This window comes from Carassius gibelio, chromosome B21 (assembly GCF_023724105.1).
Source record: "Carassius gibelio isolate Cgi1373 ecotype wild population from Czech Republic chromosome B21, carGib1.2-hapl.c, whole genome shotgun sequence".
In the NCBI taxonomy this organism is placed as follows: Eukaryota; Metazoa; Chordata; class Actinopteri; order Cypriniformes; family Cyprinidae; genus Carassius; species Carassius gibelio.
In genome coordinates, this window is record NC_068416.1 from 20,639,250 (window position 1) to 20,659,081 (window position 19,832).

A 19,832-nucleotide genomic window follows, 5' to 3' on the forward strand; every position below is an offset into this window, starting at 1 on the left:
CAAATGTCATTCAGAAGACAGAAACAACTTCTTAAATGGGTTAGTTCACCCATAAATGAAAAGTATGTCATCATTTATGCCCCCTCGTGTCTTTTAAAACCTAAAACCTGTTTTTAACAGGTTCTGTATTGGCATAGATGACTCAGTGAAGAACTCTGAACATCAAAAAAAAAACTTCCGATTCCACAAAAGGTACTTTTTAGTAGAAAAAGGTTAGGTTACTAATGTTTTTATGCTAAGAATACTGAGAACTGTTCCATGAAAGCTTCTTCAGGGAAAGCTTCTTCAGGTACATTGTTGTGTAAACCCCTTTTTGGAATCTAAAGAGTGTAAGTACAATATTTAAGATGATTTTTTAGTGTTTTTACTCCGTCTCTCTCTTTTTCCCTCTTCCACTCTTGTATGTTTTATCAGAGGTCCCAAAGCATGCATGTGCTGATGATGTCAAAGAGAGGTCGGAAGAGTTTGCCTCAGTCCTTGGTGTGCTGGCATTTTTAACACAGAGCTTTTAAAGCTCTGACAGCAATGACTGCATTTGTTCTTGCATTTCTCAATGCTTTTGTAAATGTTCATCTGAAAAACTGAATGTTGGCTGTGCACTCTTCAAAATGGCATATTTTTGGCATTTCCACCTCCTTGAAACCTCTCAGGCTTTCACTCAGTATGTTGAGAATTATTCTGGGTGGTAAATAAACAGTCGACGTGTGATCAATAAAGCCATATTTTTCATCTTGAGTGTATTCGGATTTATTAAGAAATGTTCCGGCCTGCAGAAAATCTTTGTGCTAGCTGGTCTTTCGTCTTTCGTTTGACAAATGCACCGTAAATTGTTCACAGTGAACTGCCGACTCTCCAGTTTACCCTTGTGTCATCAATCTTACATTGACTGCTTATCATTATTGCTTTTACTTTAATCCTGTTTCTTATTATTGACCTTTCATTATTAAGTGGAACACATAGTGGAGCTTACAGGATGCCTAATCATTGCGTTCTTTTTGAAGGAAAAGAATATCAGATGTGGCAATATGGCCACTTTGTTGACCTTCACTTTTGATTTAGTGTTTTCACTTAGGGCTGTGCCCATTGTTCAAGTCAACCGCAAACTGTCACAGTTTAAGAAAGGACAATACCCAGAAGCCACTGCAGATCTCACAATGGCTGAAATAGAAATCAGGCCATTTCCCACTTCCCTTATCCTTGTATTTCCTGTCCGTCTTTATTTTTAGATTCCAACGTACTTTATTTTCAGCATTGGTGGATTTTCTTTTTGAAGAGCAGGTTGTGTGTTTGGTGTGTATCTGTCGTTCCTATAGAGCAAGGGTTTTCAATCTCATGTCCGTAATTTGAAGACAAATTTTGTTAGGTTAATTTAATATATAAATCAACCATCAACATGTTTTACTTTTATGAGTGTGTTTATCTTCAAAAACCCCTCAAAAATAAAAAAAATAAATAAAAAAATTCTGTGAATTTCTTTTAAATTATTTGATTCCACTTACCTGGCAAACTTTGACAAATTTCACACTTAATTTTTTTGTTATATCAGTCCGGTACCTTGTTGACATGCCAAAAAAAAAAAAAAAAAAAAAAAATTGTGTGCTGTTGCAGTTCTTGCCAAGTCAGCCAATCAGATAAGAGCTTTCCAGGTGGATCAAGTGTTTCTCTGTTATTTAAGCAGTATTTATTAGGCTGAGTATGAGGGCAGCAGACATCTGATGCTAAGGCTAAGGTCTCCCTGGTGTCACATTTCTTCTCTTTCATGTGTGATAGTTTTTACCCTGGATGGGAGGTTGTGGGGAACCGTTTGATGTGCCCTTAGTGTGCGTCTGTGCATTTGAGCTTGTTCACACTCCCAGTTGCACACACTCCTGCCCCAGGGCTGTGGCGTTTCTCTTCCTCTGATATGTGATTTACCATTTAATTGATTGGGCTCTTTGTATCCGAGCTGCTCTTTTTAAAAGAAGCTCTCATGGGAGAGCTGGTTCCAGCCGGTACTGCTGTAACAAGACAGTCATCACTCAGGAGGGAACACGCTCCTGATCAGTGACAAAAGCAGGGGTGCAGAGGTGAGACTCAGTGCCGTTGCACTTCTCTTTTGTCCGTGTTAAACAAGAATGTAGGGATTGGCGGTGTCCCTGAAGCGTTTTGTGTGTATCATGGCTGGGATAGAGATTTCTGAAGCTGCTGTTGAACTCTCTCTCTTATTTGACATGCAGAAATTGTATTTGCTGTGTCTTAAAATTTTGAATTATTTTATAAAATGTTTTTTTTTTCCTCCTATCACTATTTTATATGCAGAGAAAACTATAAGCAATTAATTAGGCTGATTTCATCAAAGAGTAAACCCTGTTTTTGGAGTTTGGGGTGGGGCTAGCCTTTTTTTTTTTTTTTTTTTGACCAATGGTAGATAAGGAAGGGTTGTTTAAAAGAAAATTCCAAACCTGCCTGAGATTCTTTCCTCTGTGGAAAAGTACTGAATTTAGTTATTTTTTGCAAATGTATTAAAAGGTTAAAAGTCATTTCAAAATGTATATATGCAATATTAGTTGTGTGGTATCAATCTGGTATAATTTGTGTGTGTGTGTGTGTGTGTGTGTGTTACACAGAACAAAGTCATACAGGTTTGGAACAACATGAGGGAATACATAATGAATTATTAGAATTATCATCAGCTGTACCTACATTTTTATGTGTTAGTTTGTTTGACTCGTTTAAGAATGGCAATGTCATTTAATGTTTTTGAACCACAGTCACAGTCATTTAATGTTTAGGTCACCGATTTGTATAGCAAATTTGCTATCTAGAAAAAGCCATTGTATAATAGTTCCCTTCATGATTGCCTTACATTTAAATAATCAGTGTGTTTCTTTTATAGTTCACGTCTCTGGTAGGAACCTTTCAGGATGTCAGTAAGAACCCATAGTGTTGCTGTTACTGTGCCAAGCAGCTTCTGTGACAGATGTCCATTCATCAAATTGGCATACTGCAGAAAAACAAACACAAAATTATTTTAACTTAAAAGCTGTATTTCTATCGCAATGAAGATGAGAGTTTTGAAACATTCATGGATTGTTCATAATGACTAGCCAGTTTTTAGATTATTCAGTCTTCGCTGAATTGATTGAGAACATATCCATCGTTCACTGCTCATCCACCAGTACTGACCAGAAGAGATTACTTGATTCAGCCATCTTGACTTGTTGAACTGCAGCCATTTCCATTTAAATCACAGATGTTCAGTATTTCTAAAGGATCTCAATAAGGATGAGGTCAGGACTATTCGGTTGAAGCCTTTTTGTTGTTGGTTTACTCCTGTGTTTGGTGTCATTGTCCTTGTCCTTCAGTTGGTCTTTTACAACATGTCCTGAATTAATTTTTCCATTGGTGATAGCAAGCGACTCAGGCCCCAAGGCAGAAAAGAAGCCCAAATCCATGATGGCCCCTCCATTTCAATGCTTTTTGTTTGGTACTCATCAGGCAATGCTTTTTGTGGTTAGCAAACCCAAAATGTTAGTGCAGTGCTGACCAACACCACCAATCTCGCCTCTCTTACTGAACTCAAGGTAAATTGAATACAAGATTATCTTTGCAGCCATTTAGCCTAGGTGTTCACATAGTTTTTCTTCCTTGGAATGTTAGTATTTTCACACTGTGTTCAATAGACAGGAAAATATGTCTTTGTGTTATTTTTTTAAATAGACTCTGTTGACTGAGATCAAAATTTATAACAAATCAAGTTAAAGGATTAGTTCAAAATTTTGTCATCATTTACTGACCACCATTTCATTCCAAACCTGTTTAAGTTTGTTTCTTATGTTAAACACAAAAGAAGACATTTTGAAGAATTTTGAAGAACCAAATAAGTTGTTGGTCTCTACATTGACTTTCCAGGGAAACAAATACGGTGGAAGTCAATGAGGACCATCAGCTGTTTGATTAACCAGCATTCTTCAAAATATCTTATTTTATGTTCAACATAAGAAAGAAACTCATATAGGTTTGAAACATCATAGTTTTTCCATGCATCACTATTATTAAAGACAGCATATGCTGTATTACTCAGATGACTGAGTGCAAAAAATGTTATCAAGTCAAATCACCTTTATTTATATAGCTTATATTAAATAGCAATTATTTATATATACTCTAAATAAGCCTCTCAGTCATTTTTTTCCCCATAATACCTTGCTTGTCATCCAGCATGATGCAATGGCTTTATTGCTTACTACGTCTCTCCCCTTCCAACACTAAGAAATCAACAAATCATTCTTCATCCTTCAGCACTTACTTAGTTTAGCATTTTCACTGTCCAGCAGATGCCAAGGCGATTTGGCAGGTACCTAGCCATGTGTGCAGAGTAGTGAGATTGCACACAGCAGCTTTCAGAATTTCTAAAATCCCTTCATCGACCTCAATCAGAGATCCTGTGGGAAGAAAAGTGTCGGGTGAGATTAAAGCTTCCCTGTGGTCTACTACAGTGCTCCTTTAAGAGTAGTGTGAAAGGTGCTTCAGATGTTCGCTACCATGATTTGGAGATCAAAAGTGTGGTGTTGAATTTGTGTTTTAGTGGAAAACATTTTTCTTGTGGCAAAGAAAATTCAGGAAGTAAATATGAAGCCCATTTCTCTGTAATTACGAAGATAATAGCTTTTTAGACTCCCATTAGATGTGACACTGTGTGTTTGTGTGGAGAGAAATCATAAATAAATTGAACTCCTGTTTCCCTGAAGTACCTTTGGAACGATTGTCCTAAACTCCAGTCTCACCAGATGCTCCTCCAGAATTAGAGAAACAATAGCCATTAGTTTTGAGAAGCTAAAGAGAATCATAAACAATGGTCCGTTTCAGGAAGCCCAAGCTAATTAGCGTAGCGCTGAGTGTCAACGCGTTGCCTGTGCCAGAGTCGCTGTGCCTCAGTATCCGAGGAATTCCAGGAGAGCGAAGTAAACCGTGGCAAAGATCAAAGAGACTCATTCTAGGAGTTGTTATTTGAATGAAAAAGGGTGTCTGTACTTTTGCTGGCTATAGGGAAGAAAGAGATGTCGACTATCTAGAATTCCGTGCACTGCTCATGCATTTAAATGCTCTCATAACACACTGAATCTGCCCTGTGCAGTCAGTGTTTGGGGGAAATCTGGAAAGATTGAGGTGAACGTGTCAAAAGTTGACGAAGACGGATCTGCTGACTCGTCTCTGATGACGCTTTCCCGCCCTTTGTGCCCTGGAGTGTGTATTTACTTTGAGAATATATATAAGGAAAAATAGAATATATATATATATATATATATATATATATATAAGGAAAAACCTACTGGCTGTAATTGCACACTTTCACCTGAGGCACTTCCTCCATGACTTTTTCTCTAAGCTGTCAGTCCAAACACTTTCAATCGAGTGGCGATGGTTTAAAAAAAATAACAAAACTACTGTAAAAACTTCAGATTCTGGCAGTGTCTCCAGAGAATGTGAACTGAATAGCAGCAATTTACCCCACTTACATTTGTTTTTCTCTGCAAGTATGAAGAACAGATGGATTAAATATGCTGCGCATTTCTCACTGCAGATGGAGCAGATGCATTTATCACCGGGATTTTAATGACTCCATACATTTGTTGTTCTGCTGTTCTAGGTACCACTTCTTTACTTGACATGACCCCTGAGGAGCTTTGTCTGTGTACTCTGTTTGGATGTGTCTCGGTGTCTTTTATTCTCAGAATATTTATTTTATTGTAGATGGATACATATAGAAGTATATATGTAGATGGGTAGGCATGTACCTACGTGTGTGTGTGTGTGTGTGTGTGTGTGTGTGTATTTCTCCCTTTTAGTAACCAATACACTTCTAAAAGAGGAGATAGTTTTGCACTCATATTCCCAAGTGTCTTTATTGAGCAAGTAAGGATGCGATTAACCCCTAAAGCTTTGGGAGCAAAGTACCACTCACAGACTGTTTCTTTACTCAGGCTCTTTTGCTTTAGTCCTAGTCTCAGGTTAAACAAACACAGTGTTTGACATATTTATAGATCGATAGATGACAAATACAATTTTCAGATTACGATTTGTACCATGTTTGTGTGTGAAGGACCAAATGAAAACATTTATGAAAGAAATGAAAGGTTAGACCTTGCGGTTTATCTCCCACTAGCACTTCAACCTTTCTCTCACGCTCAATCTTCCTCGCTCTCTCCCTTTCACTTGAATTTCTTAGAGTTCCAATAGCGGAACAGCAGCTGTTTTTTTATACTGTAGGGATTTGGATGAACACTTTTTGCTTATTAACATGCGCGATGACTAAGCTCTCTAACTTTGCTGACCTGGCATTCTCAGCTCTTCTCTGAAGGTGTGTACTTAGTAGTACTTAAAAGGCAAAGCGTCACTATTGCTCATACCTTGGTTTATGGATTTAACAAACCCCTCACACTAAGTATTAAACTCCTTAAAGTCATCATGCACAGTTTTTCCTACGAAGTTTGTGCTCCAATCATGTGGTATTGTGCTAATACAATAAAATTGTTCTGAAAACCCTTACCCTTAAAGTCCATGTTGATGGTGGCACCCAAGCCATAACTAGTGACCAAAACATCATAGACTTGAGGCTGATCTCATCTGACTTCACCCAGAAAGCAAAATCCTGAAAACTATATAGCAATGCTCTGGCAACCTTTTTATTATTATTTTTTTTTTAGAAAATGTAAAAAATAAACACATACCTGATGACATAGCTTGATATTTTGGAGGGCACTTTGTCCCTATCTCTTGAAAACAGACGTGAGAGACCAGACACTTGTGCCACGCTCTCCTTTGGGGTTTATCTAGCCAAATGTCAACCCAAAACCCCTGAAATCAAACCCAACCCTGCGTCCCATTATGTAATTCCAGCTAGAGATTAATCAAATTGAATGCACTTTTCTAATCTTCCATCTACAGCAACTACTCCAACAACCTTTTGCCCTGAGCAGCAGTATCTTTTACATAAGAGATGTTCCCATGCTAGATAGAAAGAGAAAACCACTATTTCTAGATGAATTGGGACACGTCTAAAAATACTTCTGGATGAAATTGCGTCCTGGTTCCGTTTAAGCTCTCTAGAGCTTTATTATATGACCTGTAGCCCTTAGATTTCAAGGCTGACTTTGAGTCCAACGCCTTTTCTGCCTCGTGATAAAATGGACTTTTTATTTCCTCGTGTGTGATGAACCGAGACCCGCAGATGTGGTTTCGACGGCGTGAGCTGCAGGGTTGATTGATGAAATTTTATTTCTGATGTGAATCCAACAGCAGAGGGGATCTCATTTAACCAGACAGACACATATTGAAGTGATTACGACAGAAGAGAATGGCCAATTATGTTTCTGCCAGACCCATATTATGCTGCGAAACAACCAGTATTTTTAATTAGCGCTATTTCTGGGGTGGAAGGAACGAAGTGGAGTTATTAGGACCAGGGATAAAAAAGACACAGGCACTGGGGAGTCATCCACATACATAGTAACATTGCTTCCTTTCACATGGAGACATACACTGATGGCAAAAAACCTTTTTTAAATTGGATACGGTCCCCGAGACTGCTCAAAGCCAGTTGGGGCTCTATTGATTGGGGCAGATGCGCAAATTTAGAAAGCTATTGGGACCACCTTTCATCTCATATGTGTAGTAATTGTGTCCAGAGAAAGCAGCCTGATTGGATTTTGCTCATTAAAATGGCAGTTTTCTTTCATGTGCCTGTCTGAGATGCGCTTCAGGTCTTGTGTGTCTAATCCCTCTTTTTTTGTTGTTGTGTCTTAACGGCCATTGGTGTCCACCCTTCCCATGATCAGCATCCCTCAACAAACATCTCGTATACCAGGCTTTGACTACCAGCCGTTGGAAAGCACACTATCAAGGAGTGCAAACACCCATCCTTCTCATGTGACCACGTCTTCCTCCTTGTCTTCGTCCCGTGGGCCTGAAAGGGATCGGGATAGGGATCGTGGTAGGGATTGGGATCGAGAACTGGACAAGAGCAAGAAGAAACATAGGAAAGGGCTCGGTCCCGCTCGCGCTCCAGATCCAAATCCAAAACCAAAACCAAGCACTCTTTGCCCAGTGCCTACAGCACCTACAGGAGATCCAGGTAATGGCTTGGGAGTTGTGACGTATTTCCAGGAACGATTTAAACTGTTTAAACGATGTAAAGCTTGTTAATTTCTAATGGCATGTACCCAGGGCTACATTTACTGAAATGTAATTATGTTTTTAAACTGCCTTTTCCACCTTATCCATCCAAAAATGTGGTAATCTAAGTAGCCTTTTAAGTAAAATGTAAAATGTGGTTTTAGGGCTTAAAAGTTGGATTGAATCATTTGAAAATGTCACTTCTTAAACTTAGAAATACATTTACAGGAAAAGGTACATGAACCCTTGGGTGAACTTGGATTTCTGTGGTGGTAAATTGTTTGTAAAATGTGATCTAATCTTCAACAAAATCACAACTTCAGATCTACTTGGACAAATAAAACAAACAATGACGCGTTTTCTTATTGAAAACACCTGTGAACATTCAGTGCAGGGTGGAAAAAGCATGGAAATTTAAATTTAAAGGGACAGTTCACCCACAAAGTTACTCATTTACTCATCCTCATGTCATTCAAAGCCTGTCTGACTTTTTTCTTCTGCACAAAAAAAGATGGATTAAAAAATGTTGATAATCAAGCATTGACCGTCATTATTTGAACAAAAAATGGCCCAGACATTTCTCAAAATATATTATTTTATCTTCCTATACAGGTTTGGCACAATGTGAGGGTTGGAAAATGTTAATAGCGTTTACTTTTTGAGTGAACTCTCTAAAATAAGGGTCTCAGTGTGCACCAAATGATTCCTGTAATTTCAGCTCATTTTCAGATAGGAATATCTGGAAGAATTTAGGAGTAATTGTGACTTTTAATAACCACTATATGCAGAGATCAATAGTAATAGTCCAAGGGGTCACATACTTTTTTCTGCATCTATAAATACGTGTGGGGAGAGTGGCTTGTCAAAAGTTTTATTCCCAGAAACTGAGGCAAGGATGCAATACCCCACCTCTAAACTTTGTTCACCCCTCCACCGCCCTCGTTTTTTTATTCTTCCTCTTTATTGGAACTCAAGGCCGATTTGTCATTATCCGCTGCTAAAGTTGCAGTAATTACAGTCCTCTCATCATGCCCGTCCTGACACGCCGTAATATAATTTCTGGAGATTAAATCATTTTGGCCCCAGCATTTAAATCACTTATAATGTGTAAAGGGCCTCGATTTCTTCTCTCTCTCTCTCTCTCTCTCTCTCTCTCTCCATCTTTCACAATCTCTGGCTCTTTTCTTTGGTTAAATTTCCATTCAAATTTTCCAAACAAGGGCAAAAAGTGTGGCTATAACTCAGGTGAACTTGGTAGGTGAAATATCGAAAGGAGTAAAACTGCTTCCTCTAATACAAGATAAGGAATGGCCTCGTTCTCTCTCTCTTTCTTTCTCTGTGTGTGTGTATATATTTATATACACTTATGGAGAGAGAGAGAGAGAGAGAGAGAGAGAGAGATAGATTTATATATATTTATATAGATTTGTAGAATAAATCTTCTGTGTCTGTGCAAGAGAAAGATTGAGATGAGTTTTGGGCAGAAGCTCTTCTTAGACTACTAATCTAGTTTGGCTGAGCCCCTGTGGGGCTCTGTAGATATCGCCTTGGCTTTAGCCATGTTCTCCAGCTAAGAGCTGTATGAGAAATCTTTCTATCCCTGGTGGTTTTCTTATTCCTCTGTTATTGAACTGCAGTTCATCCGCTTACTTCATAGGCTTTGCACCGCTGTGCAGACTGCAGCGTCTGCATTAAGATGACAATCCCATCTCCATCTAATCCAGATCGTCTCACTTCCGAGTTAATTTCTCATCGTGTACAGCCCCATCATGGCCTTCCAGTGTTGCCCTTTCCCATTAGTCCTCAGATGACCTGAGATAATGAGTGCGGATGCGGAATATAACCTTGTACAGACTATAGGCTAGCCTGATGTTCCCTTTTTATGTTGCACTTTGAAAAACCCAAATCAGAAAAAAGCCACTTATGTTGCACTTTACAAAAGGTTGTTATTATAAGTGTAGCCTTAATAATAGTAAAATTATAATAATGATAATTTGCTATTACAAGCAATGAATTATTCAAAGTTTTAACAAGCTGCATTTGGACGAGTGCGTTTATGTCCAAGGACTGTTACCCAAAAAACAATGTCTAAAAAAAATAGGATTTGAAGTTTAGCACAACTCACCAGAACTAAGCAATGTTGGTGCATGTTGAGCTCAGCTTGTTCTTTCTGCAGTTTTCTCAGGTTGTTATTCTTTTAATTATTTATTGTACAAAGAATGGGTTACAATCAATGACAAAGACTGTTCCATATATCTATATCGAAAAAAAACAACACAGTTAAAGAAATAGATATTATTTTATGCTAATTTTAATATCATTTGCTGCTTTAATAATAAAGAAGACTTCTATATTATTCTTCATTTTCATGTTCATTTACAAGCTGCATGGGTTCTTGATCATAAGTCATTAGAGATTGACGTGGCGATATCCGATGCTGATACTGATATGTACTTTGGTTCGTTTTTAACAAGAATTTCTTTGTTAGAATTAAATAATCAACAATGAAGTCCTTTTATAACGACAATACATTGAAGATTTGAAAATAACCAAATAAACTATATATTAAGCACTGCATTGTTTTTCCTAGAAAGATGCAGTGGTATCCTTAACATTTGTATTTTATGACTCAACATTTGTAAATGGCCTAAAGCAAAAGAGTTGAAAAAATTCTGAAAATCTTTTAGAGCTATCTTCAGAGATTATTTGTTAAAAATCTAACACACTGTATTACAATATTACACATGATTACAAATAATAAATAAATCTGTATACAGTGCCCTCCATAAGTATTGGAACAGTAAAGACAAAATTACTCTGTTTGGTGTATAGTCAAGAAATATGTGAATATGAATAAAAGATGAATATGAGACAAAACTTTCAGAGTTTCATCTCTCTAGCTGATGTGAGCATAAGTATTGGAATAGTATAAGCTGCTAATTCTACAGATATTAAAAGCAGGGAATTTGTCTTATCAGTTATATCCATTGCTTCTGCATTCTAAGTCTTGCATTCGATGATGACACATACAAAGCAGGATGAAGACGAGTACGCCGACTTAGAACTATAGGAAAAACAAAGAGCATGGAGAAATCAAGAGTTTGGAAACTACCGGCGACAACAACGACCTGATCAGCTGAGAAAAACAACAGTAGTTGATGACAGACAAATCATAAAAGCTGTGAAAATGAACCCTAAAATACATGTCTGTAAAATCACCAACAACCTCCAGAAAGTTGGGGTGATGCTCTGTCAATCTACAGTCCGCAGGAGAATTGGACACAGAATTACAGAAGTAACATAGCAAGATGCAAACCTCTGATCAGCACCAAAATTAGAAAGGCAAGGTTCTTCACAAATGTGAGCCAGTAGAGTTTTGTAGTTGATGGACCGATGAGACGAAGATTATACTATATCTAAATGATTGGAAACCTAATGTGTGGAGAAAAAAGGGAACTGCAAATGATCCTAAGCAAACAACCTCATCTGTAAAGCTTGGTGGAGGTGGTATCATGGCATGGGCATGCATGGTTGTCTCTAGAGCAGGACCTCTTCATTTTAATGATGACATGATGTATGATGGCAGTAGCAGAATTAATTTGGAAGGGTACAAAATCATCTTGGCTACTGTAATGATATTCAAATCTCCATATTCATCGGGAAGAAGGAGGCGGGAACCGGCGCACAATCAAAATGAACTTTAATGACAAAAATAAAAACAAAACAGCACACCAGCCCCTCACGGACGACTGGTGCGCACAAAATAAAAAGCAAACATAAAATATGGCCCAGGCCTGGTCCTCTCTCATCCTTCACTATAGTCGCTCCAGTTTTATATCCTTCCATCTCCTACGTGGGACTCGATACCGGCGGTGGGGCGCAGGTGCAGCTCATCTCCAATCACTACACCTGGCCTCACTCCTCGTTCCCACGCCTCTCGGCCCCGCCCCACTCGCCACAGCTACCAATATTTAAGAAAATGCCACAAAACTCATTAGAAAGCACTTCATATTGGATCAGGACAATGAGCCAAAAACACCCTGCCAGTTCAGTCAAGCAGGAGACTAAACTCCCCCAAACAAGCAACAGCTGAAATTGGCTGCATTAAAGGCTGGGGAAAAGCATTTCAAAGCACAAGACCAAGAGTCTGGTGATGTCTACGGGTTGCAGACTCAGCTCTGATTGCATGCAAGGGATGTGCAACTAAATATTAGCTTTTAATCTTTTACATCTGCCTTAAATTCAACTGTTCCAATACTTATGGTCACATCAAATAGTGGGAAGAACTCTAAAAATGCTGTCCTTTTTATTTGGTAAAACATGTAGAAAGACCTAATAATACAATGTGGCATTCTGTAGTTTTGTCTCATATTCATATCTTAATCATATTTGGAAATGTCTTGACTCCACAGCAGAGAAAGCTATTTTGTCTTTACTGTTCCAATACTTAAGGAGGGCACTGTATGAATAACTATTTAATTTGAGTGTCATGTTTGTGACTTTTTTTCATATAAGCTATAGCTTCTGACCTTTAAATCAAAACACATTCTAAATATTTTTATTAGAAGTAGACCAACAGCTCCTCCTACAGAATTAAAATTCCTTACTGAGCGGTCATTAGGACCCGGGGGAGGCTGCTGCTGCACATGCTATTACGGTTTACTCTGTGTACACCAAATACTCACATGATCTAATCGCTAGCACACCCTGAGCACATGTGAGTTAATGTGTTCCTCTTATCGGCATAATTTTTCATAAATCTGGCCGATGCCGATATTGCCATTTAAAGCCTTTACCATCCAATTCCGATATTGGTACGATAATATCATACATTTCTACCACAAACCATGAGGCTGTTGTTTTTTTATTATAGCCTTCATTAACAACAAGCCCATATCTCATTCGGTGACTCCGAAAGTGAGCATGGACATTGCATTAGCAATCCTAAGGCCAGAAGTAATTATAAAGCGGCTGTTTTCTGACATCAAACATGACCAGTGTTATGCCTCTAATTTTGTTACCGCTAATAATACAAGATTTAAATACATTGTTTAAAGCTGCTCACTCGTTTTTATTTGCGGCCTCCTGACACCTGACATCTCGTCTCAAGTCGGTGCATCAACACCAGGAACAATCCGCACATTTATCCTTAATGAGTATATTTGTCCAGTGTAGCGGAAAAAGAAAAGAAAAATTTAATTCACACTGGGCACAATTATAATAAATGGATGCAAATGTATTATGGTTGGGGTAAAAACAAACTTTTCTCTTCATCAGATAATATCTTTGATACCCCTGCAGTAGATTATTAATGATAAGATTTAATATCTGTTTACTTTCTTCTTCCTGTCTGTATAAATATATGTTTTTCTCTCTCTCTGCCTGTTCCTGACCCCTAATTTTCATTGCTCTACTTGTCTGAAGTGTACGTGCATATGATATATTTATTTTAATTCACATTATCCTTCTGAGTGGGTATATACACATATGATTACATTTCAACCTACGCACAACTCTTAATAACAGCCCATCCGTTTTGTTACTGGAATGTGTTTGTCAACATCACAAGCATTTTCCAGAATCAGTGAGGCTTTTGTTTTGTACTGTTATTGAGCATTAAAATGATGTAGCAATGCCCCGCAATGAATTAAATACATAATTCATATTGAAACTGAATGGAGTTGATGTTTTATAGAATTTGGAGAGAAGTTTCACAAGGTGTTTGAGTTTTATGTCAAAGTCACAGCATTGCAGTATATTGCAGTGCTGCTGTCAGTGGAATCTACTATAAATGTGGCAATTGCTGCTTCATTTACAACTGTAAACTGTAACTGCCGTCACTCTTGACATTTATGATTCGCCATTTGAGATCCACTCAGGTGTAGTGTCAGTCCCAGATGGCTTGCACTGGAGAACAATGCTCACTGATTTGCCCAAATTTTCCAGGTCCATGACATTTCTTCAATTTCTTTGTAATGTTTACAGTGATGTCTGCAGTGTATGGCACATAAATCTAGGACTGTCATAGATAAAAATGTGACCGCTATTTCAGTGATTTATGCCACATACTAACAGGACATATTATGTGTCTGAACCTACATGTATTTCATGGTTTTAATGTCATCCACACAAAATGTTGCTTTATTTATTTCAGACATTTTTTTTTTATTAAAAGTAATTTCATATTTTACTTTATCTTATGTTTATAATAATAACCTTCCATCAATGTTCAAGACCTCAACTCTTCGGTTACTTTATTTTTAGAACTTTCTTCATCTGTCAAAAAAGTTTTAAAGAGGTAATAGAGAGCAAAGATCAATGGACCATCATCAACTGACAGTTAATTTAATAGCATCAACTAGTCTAACCTGTGGGTCGATTTCTTGAGCAAGACTTCTAAGTTGATGATGTTTCTTTCCTTTCAATCTCTTTTTCTCTTTCTCCTCTCTCAGGTCCCAGTCTCATTCCCCCAGCCACAGAGACAGATGAGCTCGCTCTTCGGACAGAAAGCGTGATGAGCGAGAGAAGGTTAGCTACGGCCCAAGCACCTTCCGCCTTGGCAGCAACCCAGCACTGGGCAGGAAGCACTCCAGATCAAGGTGGGGTGGCACTTACCTCACATCAGGGCTCAGAGACAAATTTTCTTCTTTTTTTTTTTTTTTGCTGTGACAAAAAAAAAAAATCTCTCTCTATATTGCACATATATATTTAAAAAATATTTTTTAAATGTATTTTATGCACTGTTTTATACAAAGTTTGAGGGTCTTTATTCAGTAAGAAAAAAACTTAAGCAAGGATATTTTAAATTGAAACGTAACATTAAAGACGTATAATGTTACATTTAGATTTTTGGATTTCAAATAAATACTGTTCTTTTGTACTTTCTATTCATTAAAACAAATCCTCCAAAAAATGTATCATGGTTTCCACGAAAATATTAAGGAGCACAACTGTTTTCAACAAGGTTAATACACTGATGTAGTAATAATAATAAGAAGAAGAAGAAGAAGAAGAAGAATATAATAATAAGAATAACAATTATAAGAAATGTTTCTTTAGCACCAAATTAGAATATTAACTTGATTTCTGAAGGTCCTGTGCCAATGAAGACTGGAATAATGGCTACTGACAATTCAGGAATAAATTAAAGTCTAACACATATTTTAAATTGTAATTAATTTAACAGTCTTCCTGTTTTTTTAACATTTGGGGTCAAATAAAAGCAGTTATTGTGAGCATAGGAGCGTAAAAATGCAGTTTAGAAAAATTTACCAATCACAAACTTTTGAACAGTGGTCTACATAAACAAAAATATGCCATATATTTAATTTTTAATTTACAGATTTACAGTGGCACACTGCTGTGGATGAAAAATATGACATCAGGAAGAACGTGTTTTATAACGGCAGCTGTGATATGGCCTCATTTGAAACCCTCTAGTTGTATATCATCACAAGGAGCAGTTTGGCTGATTGTCAGCATACATGCTGCTGTTCACAGTGGCTAAAAAGTGCTTTCCTGGTGTTTCCTCCGAGTCTGCAGCAGGCATGATCTTTTCATTCACTGTAATCCTTCTATTGAGGAGTCCTGTGAGACTCCACTCCATGACACTGCTATCATCACACTAGCTTCCCTTTCATTTCCTCTACCTTCCCATTATTTTCTTACCGACACCTATACGGTGCTAAAGCACCACAAAAAGAGACAGTCATGGTGACTTTTCAGATCTCACCCGGCTTTTATGTCATTGGTTTTTATCTGGGCAGCCCACTCTCTGCAGTGCTCTTTAAAGCTTAGCTGAGCTGAGACGTTTCTTCATATTCTGCTGCAGAGGAGGTTGCAAAGACAAACTTTTTACACATCTCCTACAAAAGATAAAAAGTTCAGCATCTTTTTTTTATTACACCCTCAAACCTTTCTGGTTTGAACTGAGGGAAGAATTGAGAGGGAGAGATGGATGGTCGGATCACTTACAGGGTTTTAGTGAGGTTTGGTTTGTTAGAGTGATGATAGAAGCGTCTTAGATGCAGAAGCTCGCTTACATGCAAGCAGAGGAAGATTGAGTGCCTGTCTTGGACTAGGCAGCAGCTGTTGTCTTGGAAATATAGCATAACGGTTGGGTTACGGAAGTAAAATATAATTTATTCTCTTCAGAAACATATATCTTTACAAAATATGTAAATCTTTCAAGACAGACCAGCCACAAGTTTAACCCTCTGAAGTCGATTAACGTGTCTACGCATTATGAGGCGTTTTCTCCTTATAACCCTGAAAATAACTTAAATTACACTTTCAGTTTTGATCGTACAGATAAGAGCAATACATCAATCGAATCTGTAAAGGGTCGATTTTTTTTGTAAACGGACATAACTACAAAACCACAAACCTTTGTGCATTTATAAAATAAAGATAACAAACAAGGAGTGCTGTCTGCAGCTTTTGTCTGCGCTGATCTTCATAGACAAACACGTCATTAAAATTAACTGTAACTCAGTGAATACTCAACAAAGAAAAATGAGAGGGATATCTCTATCTAGAGTGCTGCCGAAAACAAATATTCTGTGGTAAAGTAATCCATATGAAAATTCTAGGCTACAAGCTCCAGTTCTCAAAAGTCCCGGGAACCATTGTTCTTTATGTGTTTTATTGCCTTATTCAAGTGAATTTACATTTTTAGTTTTTCACTAACCACACATAAAAATTTTTTTTCTCAAAAACACAATCATGTACATACATGCTGCCCACATATTATAACAGCCCAGTTTATGCTGATTACAGTGAGATTAGACTTTAGCCATTTAGATGTGTATAAGCAACTGAAAAAAAGCACGTGTCTATGTCAGGGCATGACAAAACTTCTCCAGTCCCCAAAAATACCCTTAGACCTCAGAGGGTTAAGCGATGGTACATGCTTCTGTAGAAACTGTAAGTCAAAGTGAGTCACATTTAAAAAAAAATAATAATAATAAATGCTTTATAGCCTAATTCTTTGTAAATAACTACACTACCCATGATTCTAAAGACTCATTATTCAGAAAAATCATAATCCTATCCATTTGTATAATATACTTTTAAATGTTTTAGAATTTATTATTAACTTGTAATTTTTAATCAGACAAGTATATGTGTGTGTATATTGCATATAAAATTTTGTCATTACTGTTTAAAAATTAATTAAAAGTCATATAGTTAATAACTAGAATAATATAAAAAAAAAGATTGGAAGAATAATATTTGCATGATGTATAAAGTTGCAAGTGAAATATTAGTAATACATAATATATATACAAATATGATTTAGAATATTAGAAATGATCAGTAATGATTCGCAGTGGTTTATGAAAAGAGTAGTTTGATCCCTCATAAAAGATGTTAAGTACATAGTGTTTAACCTTTTCCCGTTTTATTTTTGGCTTAAACTCAAAAGTTTCTGCTTTTCTGTTTCATCTTAGAGCTGCATGGCTTTGTTCTTTACTTAGAACTTTTATTAAAGTTTTTTGTATTATTATTATTTTTATTTTTTTATCCCTTTTGAGAAAATGAATCGGGAAAAATATATTCATACAGTAAGTCTCTGTTGATCTCCATACTGCTCTCATGTCCAATAAGCTGTAAAATAATCTTAATCATGCCAGTCAGATGGGATAAGTGAGAAGCCTCGTGAGTTTCTGTCTTTTAGGATAAACTTAGATCTATTTTCCTGTACTGATTCAATTAGTCATAATAGTTAATGACTGGGGTGGAATTCTTGGCACGTCTGCAGCAGTGCATTTTTAACCTCTTTTTGTCTCCTAGGACTGCTTTGATCCACTCTCCAAACATGTCTTGTCATTTTTGCTACAGTGTCACATGTAATTAGAGGTCACCATGCCCATTAACTGAAATTGGGTGCTCTTTTAAAAATGTATTTTTCCAACTAAAGGACATGCCTAAGGTCTTCAAATAAAATATTCATAAAGGACAGCATGGGATATAAAGGCCCCTCGATATGGACTGTGCGCTTTTTCTTTGGAGAGAGCGCACACGCTGTGACTGTTATGTGTGATTGGCCTATTCCAGTCACCTCGCTGATGCAGTGATGGATGCAGGGGTCTTGCTGAAGGGATGTGTGCATGTTTTAAGACCTCACAGTGTTATCTCCTGTCAAACAGTAACTCTCACTTAACTACTTCATCCACAGAGCCGCAAGAATCAATGCTTGTTTAGCTCATATAATAGTTCATGAAATGTAAAATACTTTGTATTATGTATTGTTATTCTAAACCTATGACTTTCCATCTTCTGTAGATCAAAGAAAGAAGAGATTTGTGAATGTCAATGAATTCAATTCTAGTATGTATAAAGTTATCCAAAAACTATTTTATTTATATAGTAAATTTAATACAGAGTGGATTCATAGTATTCAAGTAGTAAACATAATGGGTCTCATTCATGAAACATTCGTAAATATACGAGTAAATATCTGAGTGATTTGCGCGTAAAGAGAACTTCCCGAAAACTCTTCTCCTGATTCACAAAAACTTCGTAAACGTCAGATGTGATAGTGAAATGTGTGTGTGTGTTAATGAATTCCAATCAGTCATAAATGGGACGCGCGTGCACGCTCACTCTCAATTACCATAAATCCCGCCCATTAAATCCGACTGACAACTACATATGAGCATCATATTATGACACCAAACGAAGGATTTCAACATGTCTTTTCAAAAGCGACTGAAAAAGAAACATTTCTCAGCTGCAGATATTGAAGTTTTATTATCAGAAGTTCATTCAAAACGCCACATTTTATTTTCAAGCGTACTAGTGGCGTTTCAGGTCCTAAAAAAGGAAGTTTGGCAGCATATTACAAATCCTATTACTGGCTCTCATAATAAAAGTTAAAAGAAAAACCGTAAGTAATTAATATATATAATATTATTTTCAAAATGCTTTGTAAATATGTACCCGATTAAGGTGAATTAAAATGCAGCAGTATTAATGAGCAAAATGTTCAGACGTTAAACGCACTATTTACGCGTGGCTGGGAGCAGGTGTAGATTTCTTTCGTACCAACTAACATTTGGAAAATACGAACGTTTTAATGAATCCGAAAATTTACGCCAAAACCACTTTACACGCGATTTACACAAAAATTCGTTCTGCTCGTGTTTCATGAATGAGACCCAATGTTCAAAGAAATAATTGGATAAATAATTGTATAAATAATAGACCTATTTAAAAATAAAGGCAAACATGCTGGTATTAACCTAAAATGTTCCCCTCTCAAATTTTACTTGTCTTTTGATGCGAAACAAAACAATGCAGCAGAATATGTTTGTTTTGAGCTGATCTATCAGTTTAATAACTTTTGTAAATATCTCTTTTCAGATCACCTAATGAAAAGAAGAAAAAGAAGGGTTCAAAGTCATCGCACCAATTTAAGGGTTCCTCCTGTTCGCCTTCGCCATCCCCTGACAGAGGCGGAGCCATTGCCAGAGTATCTGCAAGCCCCTCCCCTGCCACAAGCCCCACCTCCAGCCTGAGGAGCTCCAGGTAAAAAGCATCTCACTCTGGACCCATTACTAAACAATCAATGTTGTGAACCTCATTAAAGAGCCGCCTACCCTCTGAAACTCAGTCCGCTTCAGTCAGAATCATAGATTTCAAGCATATTTTTCCTCCCACTTTGTTGTAATATT

At 37.1% G+C, this 19,832-nt stretch overlaps 1 protein-coding gene across 1 annotated transcript in view; it reads left to right on the forward strand.

Annotated features, from left to right (window-relative positions):
* LOC127986706 (splicing factor, suppressor of white-apricot homolog) overlaps positions 1–19,832 on the forward strand; it is an 87,814-nt gene that overhangs the window by 62,200 nt on the left and 5,782 nt on the right. Inside the window, 4 exon segments of the mRNA XM_052589032.1 lie at positions 7,788–8,017; positions 8,020–8,113; positions 14,607–14,753; positions 19,522–19,686. Coding sequence (XP_052444992.1) covers positions 7,788–8,017; positions 8,020–8,113; positions 14,607–14,753; positions 19,522–19,686 — 636 coding nt within the window.